This window comes from Primulina eburnea, chromosome 10, assembly GCF_022965805.1.
Source record: "Primulina eburnea isolate SZY01 chromosome 10, ASM2296580v1, whole genome shotgun sequence".
In the NCBI taxonomy this organism is placed as follows: domain Eukaryota; kingdom Viridiplantae; phylum Streptophyta; class Magnoliopsida; order Lamiales; family Gesneriaceae; genus Primulina; species Primulina eburnea.
In genome coordinates this window covers 5,926,749-5,941,776 of record NC_133110.1, presented here as the reverse complement: position 1 = coordinate 5,941,776, position 15,028 = coordinate 5,926,749, and the positions used below count along the sequence as shown (strand labels likewise).

Here is a 15,028-nt window from a genome sequence, read left to right as displayed (position 1 = left end):
TAACTTTTAACGTTAAATAAAACAAGCCTTTGAACATGTGATTGCTGCACTTCACCAACAATGATATAAAAATATGTTAACTTCGTAATAGATGCTAATATGTGATGGTTTTGCAAACATATTATAGTCTAAAAACTATGTTTCAATCGTTCTCAGTTGACGTTATTTTGGAATTATATTTCGCAGATCAATTTTGAAACGATTAAAATCAACAATGAAATACAAAAAAAATATCAGGAGTAAGTTTTATGCGAGATAGATCTACTTATCCGATCTATATTTCGTATCAAAAATAATATTTTTTAATTAATTGAATCGGATAAAAATTTCTTTCTTAAATTTTAATAAGAATTTTTTTTTGGAAATTATTTTTTTAATAAATCAATCAGTGATCACTCAGTCTTGAGTAGACCTAATAGGAGGTTTCTGACGAGAACATATAAAAATTAAAATTAATTAAGAAAGTTTATTTTTAAATAATAAAAATTAGGTGGCGCGAAATTAACTGCCGCCTCGTCTCCTGGCTGCATCGTTCGTCCCCCCTTAACTGAAAATTCTCGTTTGAATCTTTCTCCTTGCTATATTTCTCTCTGTCATTTTTGCCTTATAAAAAGACTGTAAAAATTTCTCTAAAGTCCACAGAAATTCGGTTAATCTTCGTTGCTGGGAAAAAGTACGGTTTTTCTGGTTACGCTGATGTATGTTAGCTTGTGTTTTTGGTTTAATTTTATTGTGGAAGCGATTATTTCAGCAAATTTAATCTGTATCTTCGTTACTTTTGAACTCTGTGTGTGTGTGTGTGTGGTTTTTGGGATTTAAATCGTTTTTGTGATCTTCTCGATGGATGCTTTCCATGACGAGTAAGCTTGGACGGGATCTTTGTTTCATTTTCCAATTGGTTTTGAGTGGTGGAAGCTGAATCAGTGAGTATATTAAGAGGAATTTTTTCCTTTTGTTGGAAAATTTCACCAGTTTATCATAAATTGCCGATGGGTAGTTTTTGATGCAGTTTACGTGAAATCTACGGACGTTTGCGAATTTGGTAACTAAATCTGACAAAGTCGAAGCGCAGATGTAAAATTCCTAGATATTTTAGCCAAGTTCGCGTCGAGTTTTGTTTCGTCTGCGAAATGCAAATAAAGAAGTGGAGAGGTCAAAAGAAATAATATTGTTGTTTTACATATTTTTGTTTATCAATGGCTAATTAGCGTCTAAAATACTGTTTGACTGTAATCTGTAATATTAGTACTTTAAACTCTAACCGCACGTGATTCCGACCACAGTTCCCATTTTCCTAGAATTATTTTTAGTTGATTCCATTATTTAAAATATTCTTATTGCATTCTGTGTGAAGATATATATCATTTCCAGCTATTCGTTCCGCTTATCATGTTAAGTGGTTGGCTAGGAGAAAGAAGGAACAGGACAGAGGGAGAGCAACGCTCTAAATGTGAGTTCTACGTGACTGTGTTAGGGAGGCAGCCCCATCACATCTAACTATGGCATTCCCGCGAGAGGGACAAATGGTTGGGACCATAAACAAAAGTGGGGAGAAGAAAAGGAAGTGAGATATAAATGACAACTAAAAGCAAGCGAGGGGGCTGTGCTTCTTTATTTATCCTAATATTTTCCAATTTTTTATTCTACTTTTTTTTTTCCATCCCTTGTTCTTCTCCGACGCCTCCCTAAGTCCGAGGAAGGGACTGCTTTTTACTGTGTCTTCTCATTGATTACCTCTTTTTTACTTTTGCCAAGATGTGAGTTCTGTCTTAAGTTGGGTTTAGTTTTATTGTCTTAGGAGGCACAGTTGTAATTGTGAATTCAATGTTGTTGAGATGTGGGTGTTTTTAAAGATGTGTTCTTTTGATCATCATTCACTTTTTCAAGGTGCATTTTATTTTTCTTTATCCATTTTCCAATTTATAGCGTCACACTTACTGACTGCGAATATGTGATGCAGATATTGAGCAAGGAAAGGATCCTTCTTTTAGTGTAATTGGTGTCGTTTATGACATGTTGATCGGATTTTGTGAAAGACTGTTGAAAAGTATGTTTACAGTTGTAAATAGCATATGAAAGAGACATCAATGTGGTCTGATTTGCGCAGTCTGGATGGACGTATGTGAATTACCGCAAGCATTAGAGAAGCAATCTATATCAGATGCAACTAAACCTCCGTTGATCCAAGCTGTTAGCAATCATGGAACCCTCCAGTCCCGAATCAGAGAAATTAGTTCTAGGTACAAGTCACCCGCACGGTCCACTGGACCGAAACGCTGCCCTTCGCCCAATACCAGCAAGACAGCTCCAACCTCAACTGTATCTGGTCCAAAGAGGGCTGTATCAGCAGAAAGAAAGCGCTCCCGTGGACCATTATCACCGCCCAGTCCATCTCCATCAACACCAGTGCAGGATACATCCTCAGAAATGCTACTGACATCAAAAAAGATCGTGGGCAATAAGTTAACTGAGTTTTTAAGGCCATCTGCAATGCGGAGTCTCAGCGTTTCTTTTAAATCTGATATCATATCTGTTCCTATGAGCAAGAGAGAAAAACCAGTTTCAAATGTTCTCTCTGATCCAGCTCTGAGGCCTTCGTCAAACATAGCTCATAAACAGACTGAACTACCCGTCTCAAGAAAATCCACACCAGAGAGAACGAGTACTTCAAATAAAGGAAAGAGGTCTTTTGATAAATCAGAGAATTCTAAACCCATTGATAGTTTACCTGCTTGTCTAGTGGATCAGCATCGATGGCCAAGAAGAGTTAACGGAAAAGCTAGTTCTTCTGCTTTGAATAGAAACATCAATCTGACTGATAAGATAAGCGAAACTGCATCTTTATCCCATTCCATTCAGGCTGAGTCTTACCCAAGGAGATTATCTTTGGAAAAAATTACCAGTGATTTGTTAATGTCAAGAACTTGCTGTAACAGTGGCAAATTTATGTTGAATGGGTGCTCATCTGATGATAGTTCCATGAGGACACAGTTTACCCCTTCAAGTTCGCCAGATAAAACACCATTGATGTACGCTGCAGCAAGAGCCCAATCTCTGCCAACTTCTGGATTTCGCCCTCCATCGCCACCGGTGTCTAGAGGGACTAGTCCAGCTAGAAATAAGGTTGGCAAACCTTCTTCTAGAGGACCCAGTCCTGCTCGGGCAAGGCAATCCAGCCCATCCCGACAACCTCAAAGTTCAACTTCTGTTCTTAGCTTTATTGCTGATATTAAGAAAGGAAATAAGGCTGCAAATCACATCGAAGACGTGCATCAGCTGCGGTTGTTATACAATAGACACTTGCAATGGCATTATGCAAATGCCCGAAGTGATGCTGTATTGCATTCACTGAAAGTAAAAGCAGAGGTTCGAGTATATCTCTATGAAACTTCAGCAAGTCTATTTTAATGTTTCACTTACATCAATGGTTTTTTTTTTTTTTTTGTCGACTGATTCAGATATAAATCTTTTCAATTTTTTTTAACCAAGTTCCAAATTCTTCTCTTTCCGCGAAATTTACTGCAGTTTTCATGCTTTGATGGTGTTTTGCTCAGAATTTCATATTCTATAATTGGTAGAGGTTCCTCACCGGTTAGTTTTCAACTTAAAGTGTGTGATGTTCTCTCAAATCTTAACCATCGAACAAATATTTATGTGATGAATTAACCGGTGATGGTGAGAACGTCATTTTATTATTTATTCCAAATTAATTTCATCTTCATGTGGCCATAATCCCATAAATTGCAGAAAATATTGTATAGCACGTGGAGGACAATTGCATTTCTGTTGGACTCGGCAACTGCAAAAACGATACACCTTCAGCAGCTGAGGCTCGTCTTGAAACTTTACTCAATTTTGGACTATCAAGTAATCCCTCTCTTCTTCTCATGATAGTAAACGACTTAGAGTCAACGGATTTTGATGTTTACGATTTTTTTGCTGAATTAGTAATGTGGGTTAGTTTCAAAGCATCTTGTTTTGACCTAATTTGATGTTTGGTAGCACATTGTAACACCTTATTTATCCAGAAAAAAGGCATTATAGCCGAGTACCATAAATTCGTGAGTGTGGTAATATATTTGACGGGTATAGGAAAAGATGATACATAATCTTGGGTGACCAGATGATTTCAGTTGTGGAACCATTGGCATGGTTGGAGTTGCTGTTATTTTTCAGCGATTACTTGCTTAGCTTCTAAAGATTGTCCCTCTCAATAGGCATCTCAGCATTATCTTCCCATTGGTCATGTTTTTCTTGATTTTAATGTATTCGAAACAGTGGTCATATATGCATGGAACTATATATTTTTCTCGCATCACTCTGTATTTATAGGAAACAGCTGGTTTATATATTTACTGACTCAAAATGCAACTTCCTCAGCTGACTTGTCTTGATCAGTGGGCTTTGGTTGAAAGAGACCATGCCAACTCATTAACCTTGGTCACCCAAGAAATGCAAGAAGGTACCATCCGTATTCCAGTCACTGAAGGAGCAAGGGTATTTCAGCTGACTAGCTCTCCATATTCACTTTTATAAAGCAAAATTCATTAAAATCAATCTAATATTTTACAGGGAGATATTGAAACTATTAAAGCAGCTGTATGCGCTGCTGTTGATGTGATGCAGGCTATGGGATCCTCTTTATGTTCCATTCTTTCACAGGTGAGAACTTTCGGTTTATTGCCCATCATATTATACCTTTTAATGCATAAAAGGAGTATTTTTGCTCTGTATACGTTTATCTTATGCCACATCCTGATGGCGTGAGAAGAATTTTACGTCTACTAATTGTAGATACTCCCAAGATTCTACCTCTATCCAAGTGTACATTTTTATAATAGGTGAGTGAGGGAATTTATCAGGAACAATGCACTATTCATTTATGCTATTCTCCAATGTTGTAAGGTAGTAACTAACTGTGAAATAATGGAGATGAATTGATTTATCAGGAACAATGCACTATTCATTTATGCTATTCTCCAATGTTGTAAGGTAGTAACTAACTGTGAAATAATGGAGATGAATTGGATGGATAAGAATTTATTTCGTTTATGTGATTGCTAAGTCTGTTGAATAGGCATTATATTTATGTTTTACCATAGGATGTTTTAAGCCGACATTCTGTGGCAAGGTTGACCAGCTTTCTAATCTGGCATATTAGGATCTAATTACTGATTTTGAAGTAGTCGAGCCTTCATTCGTGAAGGGATTGTTTACCTGCTTTCATCAGTTGGTGGAAGAATAGACGAGTTATTTACGCGGTTGTCATAATATTTTTCCAGTGCATCTTTGAGTCGTTAATTTGAGTGGTAAGATGACATTATCATTGTCGTAGTAGGTATTGGTTTTGAGAAGGTATTAAAACTTTGTGACTATATTTGATTCACAAAAAATGTTGATGTGGATGAGCTGTTGAACGCGGGAATTTAATTGATTCACAAAAGTTAACGAGATTGGTGTCTTATATATTCCATGAGTGGCCGATCTTGAGTAGTCTATTTTTTCATTGATGTTTGTGGATAACATTATTCAAACGAACCACCCTTGAGATTTCAGTTGTATCATACAGATGGAGGGGATGAATTCTTTGGTTTCCCAAGTTGCTGATATAGCAGCACAAGAAAGAGCAATGCTTGATGAATGTGAATCACTAATGAGCATTACAGCTGCATTTCAGGTGAGGTCATAGAACTTTTCTTCTCAAATAATATTTATCTACTTTACCAGAGAACTACTATAAACGTATATTTTTAGAAGTCATAAATAGACACCCATGTTTTGCTAAAGAGACATCATTATCACGTATATCTGCTGTTTTATTTGTTGTTTTGCATTACATTTCTTTTGCAAGGACTAGTACATATTTGGTATATGAAATTGCTGAACATCAGCTTGAATGTACATGAGCAGGTGCAAGAATACAGCCTCAGAACTCATATATCTCAGTCTAGACAAGCTTTGGGAAATGACGAATCAGCGATATTCGGATTTTAAAATCCTTCAAGAAGTTGAAAATTCGATGCTCACAACTTTAGCTTCTGTCTCGTCGGCAATGAATTCAGCTCTAACTAGGACTATGGTAATTATTAAAAATTCGATTTTAAAATAACAGTTTCTTGTCATTATTTTTAATAGTTTAGTTAGAGCTGACAAGCTGTATTTTAGTCAACAGGCTCAAACGTGTCTTTATTTTTTCCATATTTTTTATTTGTAAAAGCAATTTTACAAGTAAATGTCAAAGAAAAGTGTCGAAACTTAACTTGCTTTAGGCATTATTTTTGTTGATTCATTGGGATTTAATCTGCGTACAAATTCGGTTGATTGTTAAATTTTAGATAGCTATTGAATGTTGTGTAACGATCTTTTGCATTTTTTGTTGAATCTGGAATTGGTCACATCTAAAATTCGGAGAAAGAAATCACAACCAACTCATATAGGCAAATTTTAGGCTAATTTCGAACTGTTTTGAAAGCGAACATCATGTAATTAAGCTATAAAGGATAAACACATCAAATTATCTCCGTTCAATTCGCTTTATTTGGTTTTTCAAGAGCAATAAAAGTCGTCATGAGATTTTTTGACTCGATTTTGATAGCACTAATATCAATTTGTGTTTATAACACAATATGATATAATACTATCGTATGTTTATACATAAACAATATAGCTGTGATTTTTTTAATATCTAGAATGATATTTTTGATATATAAACAAATTGTATATAGTTAGTTGATAAACAATTGAAAGATATACTTAAAATTACTAATATATACTGTTCTTTTTTTTTAAAAAAAGTATATAAATGAAATCAAATCTACATTATTAATTAGTTATATTTTGACTTAGTAAGAAAAAACTACGTACTAAATAAAAATATAGCTAAATAATAATTTAATAAGTAAAACACGATGATTTTTTTTTTTAAAGAGTCGAATTCAATTTTTTAGAGAAATGTGTCCAAAACCAAAACTTAATTTGGTATTATATCTGTGTGTGTAATATATACATACCCATATCCAACTCGATTATATTATTATTCATATTCACAATAAAACAGATAATATCCCTTTTATTCCATCCTACGCAGATCAGAAATGATGTGGCTTGCAGTATAATGATCTCACCCTGTTGTCGGATTAGCCGATTTCTCGGGTTGAATCTCCCCTCATGTGCGTGTGTTATAATAAAAAAAAAAAAGAAAAGAAAATGTTTGTCAGTTAAATTTTACGCGTTGGTAAAAGGAGTAGGCATTTTTTTGATAAGTAAGTCTCATATGAGACCGTTTCACAGATCATTAATCTTAGACGGGTCAACTCTATCAATATTTACAATAAAAAATAGAGTAGATCTCATGTGAGACCGTTTCACGGATCATAATCTGTGAGACCGATCAACCCTACTCATATTCACAATAAAAAGTAATACTTTTAGCAAAAAAAGTAGTACTTTTGCGTGGATGACCCAAATAAGAGATCCGTGATACGACCTGTGAGACCGTCTCACAGAAATTTTTGCCTAAAAAGTAATACTCTTAGCATAAAAAGTAATACATCTTCATTGATGACCCAAATAAAAGTCTGTCTCACAAAATACGACGTGAAACATAGTTAGAAGGTGTCCATGAGGTACATTCTCAACTCAAAGCTTGTTAACATTTTAGATTAATATATATGTTCACAACTCACAATAATTTTTTATTGGTTCCACCTTTTTCAAGTGATTTTTGTCCTAATATATTTTTATGCTATATACTTGTATGGTTCCTGCAAAGCCACCCCAGGGAAACACGTAGACTTAATCAAATAAAATAATTAACAATCAGCAAACAATATCTGTCTCTGAATCATCTATTCCAGAAATGTACAAAATTGTAAATAATTCTTGATACTTGTGCAAGATTTTCACGGCTATCTTTATTCTGTATTTGTGCAACTCCGCTTTGTTGAACAACACATTATATCCTCAAATATCAAAATGCACACCCCAGTACTATGTAGGTGGCTTACTGAAATAATGGAACCAATATTTCAGCAGTTAATCCCACATTGCTTGGTGTTAGGCCCCTTAGTTTTTAGTATGAAGGGATCGATTCGAACCCAAAGCAAAGAGAAGATTGAAGCTAGAAGAACTGACCATATAATAACAATAGTGGGAGTCCTGTTCTGCCTGCCCATGAGACCTTTGAGGAATGGGTAGAGGTGCACGATCACCCAAAAGGCAAAGAATAGCTTACCGAATAGGGGACCCCATGATTGATACCCGTTGTTGATGGCATCCGAGATTCCAGCCACAACACCAACAAGGTTTATTATCAAAATAGTTGTTGGAGGGATAAGGAGTGTTGTCCACTTGAAAGCGTATAGCTCCCCAAAATCCTCATCATCTGTTGCCTTGGATGTTACTGTGAAGTTTGTGTCTATTCCTGCCAAAACTTTTAGAAGGCCTTGAATAACGGCGAAGAGGTGAGCAGATACACCGCCAATCACCCAAAACTGCTCGTTTCTCCACCATTCCTCGATGCTAACTCCACTCCACCTTAGCTCTAGAATACCCGTCACAAATATTGATAGGAAGAGAGCAATAAAGAATAAACTTGCAAAGGTGCTTATCTGGAACATGCAGAGAAACAGAAAAATCAGTACACAATGATGTATCTGCCGAATAGCATTGATATATATTGTATTTATAATACCTCTGGCATGATGAATTTTCCAGTGAGCAAGCAGATAGCAGGGAGGGTACAGTAGGCAAGAAGTGGTAGAGAGGTGAAGGGATAGACAGTCGTGTTGACATATGCAAATCGTTCTAGCCACTTTAAGTTTCCTTCTTTGTACCCATACCACAGAGGGCTATGGCGACTGAAAAAGATCTCGACAGAGCCAAGAGCCCATCGCAGCACCTGATTGAGACGATCTGATAGATTAATTGGAGCTGATCCCTTAAATGCAGCCCTTTTAGGCATACAGTAAATGGATCGCCAACCGCGGCAATGCATCTTGAATCCTGTGAGGATATCTTCTGTGATAGAGCCGTAAATCCAACCCAGCTGCATGTTCATGAATCATGATGTAATTTGAATGATGCATAAATTATAAAAAGCTACAAAGTTATGGGGAAAAATAATATGCGACTCGTTTAGGGATGTCGGCAGTACCTCAGAACCCCATTCTGTCTTGTCTTCATAACCACAGCTTATGACATGAATGGCTTCTTTTAGCAAAGCTGCTGGGCTTGAGGAAGGTGGGACACCACCTTCAATCATCAAGGTTGAAGTCACAAATATTGGTGATTGTCCAAATTTCTTTTCAAAATTCATCTGAGACATTAATATTTTATTGTCTTCATCAAATCCTGTTTCAAATAGATGAAGGTTCTAAGGTTTCAGTGGATTGGGACATAAACTAATTATCTTAATCTGTCAACATGTGAAAAATTATGACAATCTTAATGGCTTCAAATAACCTTGAATGTTTGCCTCTCCATCGGGATCATTCTTAGAGTATTTTGGAAGCTTTTTGCGGCGTTCAAAGCATGGGCAACAATCGCAGCTTACCATTTTTGGACGCTTAGGACCCTTGGGAGGTTCATAGCCATATAAAGCTTGTCTTCTAAAGACACACCCTGTCCCAACATAGACTGGACCTTGAATGCCGTCTAGACCTTTCATGTTGATCTGCAAGTTAGAATATGAATGTCATCTAATTCACTTGATTGTGGGCGAAAAACTGTTGCCATTATTCATATCTTTACTACTCGGTTAAGAAGTGTTGATATTTTTTCACTGTTTTTGCAGAGACTTACATCAAAGAAGACTGTATTTCTGTTGGCATATCTGTCATGTTTATCTATCCCATCAAACCTCTGAGGGAATTGGACGTAGCAAACCTTCTTTCCAACCTGAGGATCCATCAAAAAACACATCGCCTCTCTTACAGCCTTGCTGTTATTTAAGTAGTGGTCACAGTCCAAGTTCAACATGAATGCAGCGTTGGTAAGAACTCCAGAAACTCGAATCTGCAGATTTCGCGGCATGGGAATAATTATAGTGATGAAGGATTTTGACTACGTGCTGACCATTATGTTGCCACATGGATGAAATGGAAAGCCAAAAGTTATGGGTGGTGATGATATTTACCAGGGAATTCATCGCACCAGCTTTTTTGTGATGCTGAAAACTTGGCCTCTTTTCCCGAGAAACATAAACTAGGCGAGGAAGTTCACGTCCTTCCACATCAAGGCCTCCATTTTGGCCTAGAAAGACTTGAATCATACCAGGATGATCCTTAGTGTTGTTTCCAGGCCATGGAGTCCCATCTTGCATGATCCATCCTCCAGGAGGAACTTTAATGGCTTTTGCAACCAGTGCATTTAGTCTGACCTTGAATTCTTCATATTCTCTCTGTTACACATAATAATAAGCTTTTTTAACTTTCTCATTGTTTTATAGTCCTCAGGATGAGCAAATTATATGGTTTGAGATTATACCTTCATAGCTCTTCGCTCCTGCACAAAAGTTGGCTGCACTTTACCCTTCAGATAGTCAACCTTCTCCGAGAAATACATCTCCGGTGCCCGAGGTTCTATAGAGAACTTCTTACAGAAAGGAACCCATTTTCGAGCGAATTCTGCTGTTTCTGATAGTGCTTCAAAGGTACACATTGAAGCACCATCATCAGATATATAACATGAGATTTTGTCAACAGGGTAGTCCATTGCAAGTATTGAGAGAACCGTATTGGCTGTAACAAGAGGTGGTTCCTTCATGGGATCTACTGTACTGACAAATATATCGACTGGAGCTAGCATGTTTGGTTCACCTTCCCTTTCATACCTGCAGCAAAATTTGTTAGAATTTACAATTTCACGAAATACCCATATAATATAGACAGTTGCCAGCATAGAACATATGCAAACATGCACTATCAAGAATATTTAACGTTCCTGATAAACAAAAAAAAAGAATATTTAATGTTTTACCGTTCATGATCTTTCACAAACTACTTTTTGAAGCGACTATAATATTATTCACGTGGTGCTGTATTCTGTACTTGTATCCTATATTTTCTTTTCCTTTTGTTTTTCTTCTTCTTCTTTAGAAGGGCATAGCGTATAAAGCGGAGGTTATATATTCAAGATACGATTAGTATCTTGCAAGCTTTTTAGTTTCTGCTTGTGTTTAATTTTTACCTGAGGGAAAGGCGATCAAGATACGTCTCCCTATCAATGGGGAACCATTTTGGAAACTGATCGAGAATCCATGAGAAAGCAAACCAGATTTCACAAATAATTGAAGTGAGCCAGAGGCCAAATGCATCATGCACGGGATTCAAGATTCGGTAACGAAGGAAGAAGGCCAGTACCACCAGCCGAGTCACGATCACCATTCGGTAAGGATTAATTTTGCTCGAAGCAATTGGCACTTTTCTTGATAACGGTTGTCTTGCTTCATCTAAACTGCATTTCACACATAGACAGTTCGAAACTCCATCAGATTATAGTATGTAACAGAGCCAACGATGAAAAGAAATATCGAACTCATACATGGTCATTTCCGGATCAGCGGAGTCATCATATTCAGGCCCCAGATTTCCTTGCTGCATTTTCCAGTCTTCCATCCTTTCTTTCCAACCCATCTCCAGTTTCTTATCATCCCATCTTGCACCTCCTGCAATTTGAAGTTTACAACTCAGTGCAAAATTCGCGATAAAATTTCATTTTTCAACACTCTTCAAATTGTTCTACAACAGTTCTTTTTACCAGTTTCATCAGAGACTGGATGTGGATGCACGCGCCTGTGCAGAGAGGATCCCATCATTTGGTCTCCACCATAAGCATGACTTGGAGTCGGGAACTCTCCACTGACCTTCATTTTTATAAGAAGCGAGAAGGAGTAACTTCTCTTGGCAAGGAAGTGTCGTATCACACTCGGAAAGCTACAGCATGAGAAGATGAAAAGAGAAAATAAATGTGGTGAATTTGCTCTTACATGATGGGAGCGACCGCCGGCTACAACAGCCGGATATTGAGCGTTTTCCTCGTCTTCTTGTCCTCTTCCGTAACTCATCTTCCCATGGAGCATGGATTCAGCAATATCGGTATTCTTTTTTTGCTCATCTATGTTGAATTCATGTTCAATGTCATCGATATCTTCCTCGTCGTCATCTCCCTCGACCCTCGGACTCCCTTAAAATCAAATATCAGAGGACGATGATATAGGAAAACCCACGAAACATCCCAAAAGACTTGGATTGCCAGGTTTAAATTTGATCTTGAGCTCCAAGATAGAATTTGAGTTTCGTTCTCATAAAGTGTATGTTGAATAAGTATTCTCTGTCTTTAAAAACGAAAAAAAAAAAAGAAGAAAGTTCTTTTTTGCAATAGTGCCTTTATGATTTTCATTGGTGACTCAATTGAGGTGCGAAGTGCAACAAAAATTTTACGTTGAGCCTGATCAACTAGAGTCTTGTTATAAGATTAGAGGAAGAATCGAGCTCTACTCAGCAAATGATAGAATAACGATTCGACAAAATTCAGTTATATTTATAAATTGTTAGTGAATATATTCGAGTTTGCAGCAAGCTATAGAACAAAATAATTTTGGATTCATCGAAGGTTGGTTCAAACTAGCTAATCTTGAATATGAATTAAATGCTATTCAAATTGTCTGCGTTGGTTACGTGCAATATATCAGTGTAATTGCAGCATGCTAGAGCTACGCAAATTTGGCATTGTCATGAAGGAAAGAGTGCTAGCCCGGTGCCTAAACCTTTTAGACGTTTATATCTGGTTTTGCACTGAGGGCACAGTTGATTGCCTTCTCTTCTCTCGTACTCGTAGCACGGCCGGCACACTGGGAAACCGCACTCGTTGCATGCCACGAAGAGTTCGCCATCCACCGTTAGCCCAGCCGCATCCCCACATATCTCACAGACTTGTCCATTCAGATTTTTCAGTGTCTTAGGCTGCAAAATCCATTAGAGTAACATTCTTGCTGACCCTGATTAAAACTATGGTTTTGTGTCGACCGAAGCAAAGCATTTAATATATTTTAGCAAAGACGAGAAAACATCAGAGACATTTTCTCATTGAATGGGTATAATCCTGTATATCTATATTGCATGCATAAAAGCAAGGTAACGTTACATACCTCTTCGTGGCCATGGATGACAACTAACTCGTTCCGGTTGTGAGAACCAGCAACGAGACCGGCACTGGCTTCCATTGCCGGTAATGATGGTAAACTGTGTGTGGGTGTGTGGTAGAGAGTACAAGGAAATGGAAGTGAGTTGTAATGGAATATATGGTAAAGGGTTCTTTTTAATACAGCATTTTAGGTAGCTCGGGCAGAATTTGTATCACTTTCTTGTCTATTTTGCCCACCTAATGAAGGCAACATTTGGATCATATTTCTGTTGGTTGCAGAGTCTCCATTGCCTCCAAGTTAAGCTTCTTTCAACCACCTTAAGCTCTCTCTCTTCTGCCTTCTTTTACAACTATTCCCATCCCAACCCCACCAAGGGACTACCTATTGATTCATATATTTTTTTGGGCTTAAGTTATTATATTAAAAAAATTTTGTTGTCAATATTAATTATATAAATATATCTTAAATAATAGTAAAATAACAGAGAATGGATCCATCTCAAACAAAAGAATATTAAGATTTTATGCGTAAAATTTTTGAATTTTTTTATGTTTTCCCATTAAAATTCTATTGAATTATTCCCTCTCAAATTTTTAAGTCTGTCCCATGACATGTTAGTATCACATTTTTTTTAAAATTTTGAGTTGTCATGCTAGATCAACTTACATAAATCTAACTTGTTAATAATGGCATTTTCACATAATAAATCATCAATTATTAGTTCAAGATTATTCTTACGGATATATCGAGAGTTACATACACGGTTGCATATTGTTTTTGAGATTACGGAACTACTAAAAATGTATTTTTGAAATTGACAAAAACTTGTGTGAGACGGTCTCACGGATTATGATCCATGAGACGGTCTCACATTAAACTCACTCTTTGACATTAAAGTGTTTAAGGTAATTTTATAATCTCAAAAACAACGTGTAACCATACGTGTTTGTAACTATCATTGTGTATATAACATAACTCTATCTTTCATACCAAATGATTTTCAGGTGTAATTTTGATTTAACTCTTTTAGTTTTATTGTCAAAAGCTTCGATATTTATGAGTTCTATATCCATTAAGGAAGGTTTATTTTTATTGAAAGTTGAGTCAAATACTTGCTTATTTATTAGATAGATCCGAATATTTGGTAGCTTAATTAATTAAGGAATTTTTCGTTGATTGATTTCACTTAATTAATTATTTAATAATTTTATGTACAATCATGCGTTACAAATACGCATACGTCTTTATTCGAAGCCCCAGATAAACGTGTGTAATTTGTCTATTTTTTTAAAAAATAATAATAATATTACAATTTTACATTAGATTTGATATACATTGTTTCAAATATTCTCTACTACTATCAATATAATATTTTTGAATGTAATGATGTCCGAAAATAATAGGACAATTATTGAATAGAATCCTAAAAGTATATTATGATGGAGCTTGTTTATACACTCGAACAATCCTAGTAAGTTTTTGTGAAACTGTCTCACATATCTTTATATATGAGATAGTTAATCAGATTCATATCTTTAATGAAAAACAAAATTGACATATGAAACCATTTTATTGGAGTTTTTGTGTAGACGGGGACTCATTTGACAATTATTTCACGTTATGTTCGAGCTAATAATTATATATACCAAATCTAAAGCTAAAGTCAACAATTGATTACTTATGAATTTCTGAATATTTTCTTCAATCAAAATACGTAATAGAATTTTATATTCCATGGAAATCTAATAAATGCGCAAGTACAAATATTTTCTTTGGCGATAGATACTTTTGTTGAAGCCCTTGGAAACAACACCACACATGTATTCTCAAAATATCCATCATACCCTACTATCCACGAATTATGTGCTACTGGTCGATGACTTA

At 36.1% G+C, this 15,028-nt stretch overlaps 2 protein-coding genes across 8 annotated transcripts; one reads left to right on the top strand and one right to left on the bottom strand.

Moving 5' to 3' along the window:
• Window positions 1-519: 519 nt before the first annotated feature.
• LOC140842794 (AUGMIN subunit 8-like) lies at window positions 520-6,298 on the top strand. Of its 7 annotated transcripts, none has more exons than XM_073210940.1 (7): window positions 520-673; window positions 1,961-3,366; window positions 3,748-3,867; window positions 4,381-4,497; window positions 4,573-4,662; window positions 5,570-5,677; window positions 5,911-6,298. In XM_073210940.1, the coding sequence occupies exons 2-7, from the start codon at window positions 2,113-2,115 to the stop codon at window positions 5,992-5,994; spliced, it is 1,773 nt and encodes a 590-aa protein (XP_073067041.1). In that variant the 5' UTR covers window positions 520-673; window positions 1,961-2,112; the 3' UTR covers window positions 5,995-6,298. The 7 variants fall into 7 exon arrangements, 6 of the variants coding, with proteins under 6 accessions (XP_073067041.1, XP_073067040.1, XP_073067042.1 ...); XM_073210939.1 differs by having other exon boundaries at window positions 520-698; XM_073210941.1 differs by lacking the exon at window positions 520-673 and adding an exon at window positions 1,348-1,450.
• Window positions 6,299-7,661: 1,363 nt separating this feature from the next.
• LOC140842793 (cellulose synthase A catalytic subunit 7 [UDP-forming]-like) lies at window positions 7,662-13,331 on the bottom strand. Its single transcript, XM_073210936.1, has 13 exons — window positions 13,148-13,331; window positions 12,767-12,962; window positions 11,987-12,183; window positions 11,758-11,863; window positions 11,542-11,665; window positions 11,188-11,454; window positions 10,486-10,831; window positions 10,136-10,399; window positions 9,802-10,014; window positions 9,463-9,673; window positions 9,155-9,351; window positions 8,693-9,046; window positions 7,662-8,609 (listed from the first exon to the last, which is right to left on the bottom strand). Exons 1-13 carry the CDS (start codon window positions 13,220-13,222, stop codon window positions 8,028-8,030), a joined length of 3,132 nt encoding a protein of 1,043 aa, XP_073067037.1. The 5' UTR covers window positions 13,223-13,331; the 3' UTR covers window positions 7,662-8,027.
• Between the last annotated feature and the right edge of the window lie 1,697 nt (window positions 13,332-15,028).

Bases quoted from the DNA above. Each gene is read 5' to 3' on its own strand.
- LOC140842794 (XM_073210940.1), top strand. From the start codon at position 2,113: ATGGACGTATGTGAATTACCGCAAGCATTAGAGAAGCAATCTATATCA. The intron at 3,367-3,747 runs GTTCGAGTATAT...CATAAATTGCAG, and splicing joins CACTGAAAGTAAAAGCAGAG to AAAATATTGTATAGCACGTG. The intron at 3,868-4,380 runs GTAATCCCTCTC...CAACTTCCTCAG, and splicing joins ACTCAATTTTGGACTATCAA to CTGACTTGTCTTGATCAGTG.
- LOC140842793 (XM_073210936.1), bottom strand. From the start codon at position 13,222: ATGGAAGCCAGTGCCGGTCTCGTTGCTGGTTCTCACAACCGGAACGAG. The intron at 11,864-11,986 runs GTAAGAGCAAAT...ATAAAAATGAAG, and splicing joins CCGGCGGTCGCTCCCATCAT to GTCAGTGGAGAGTTCCCGAC. The intron at 11,455-11,541 runs GTATGAGTTCGA...TGTGAAATGCAG, and splicing joins GCTGATCCGGAAATGACCAT to TTTAGATGAAGCAAGACAAC.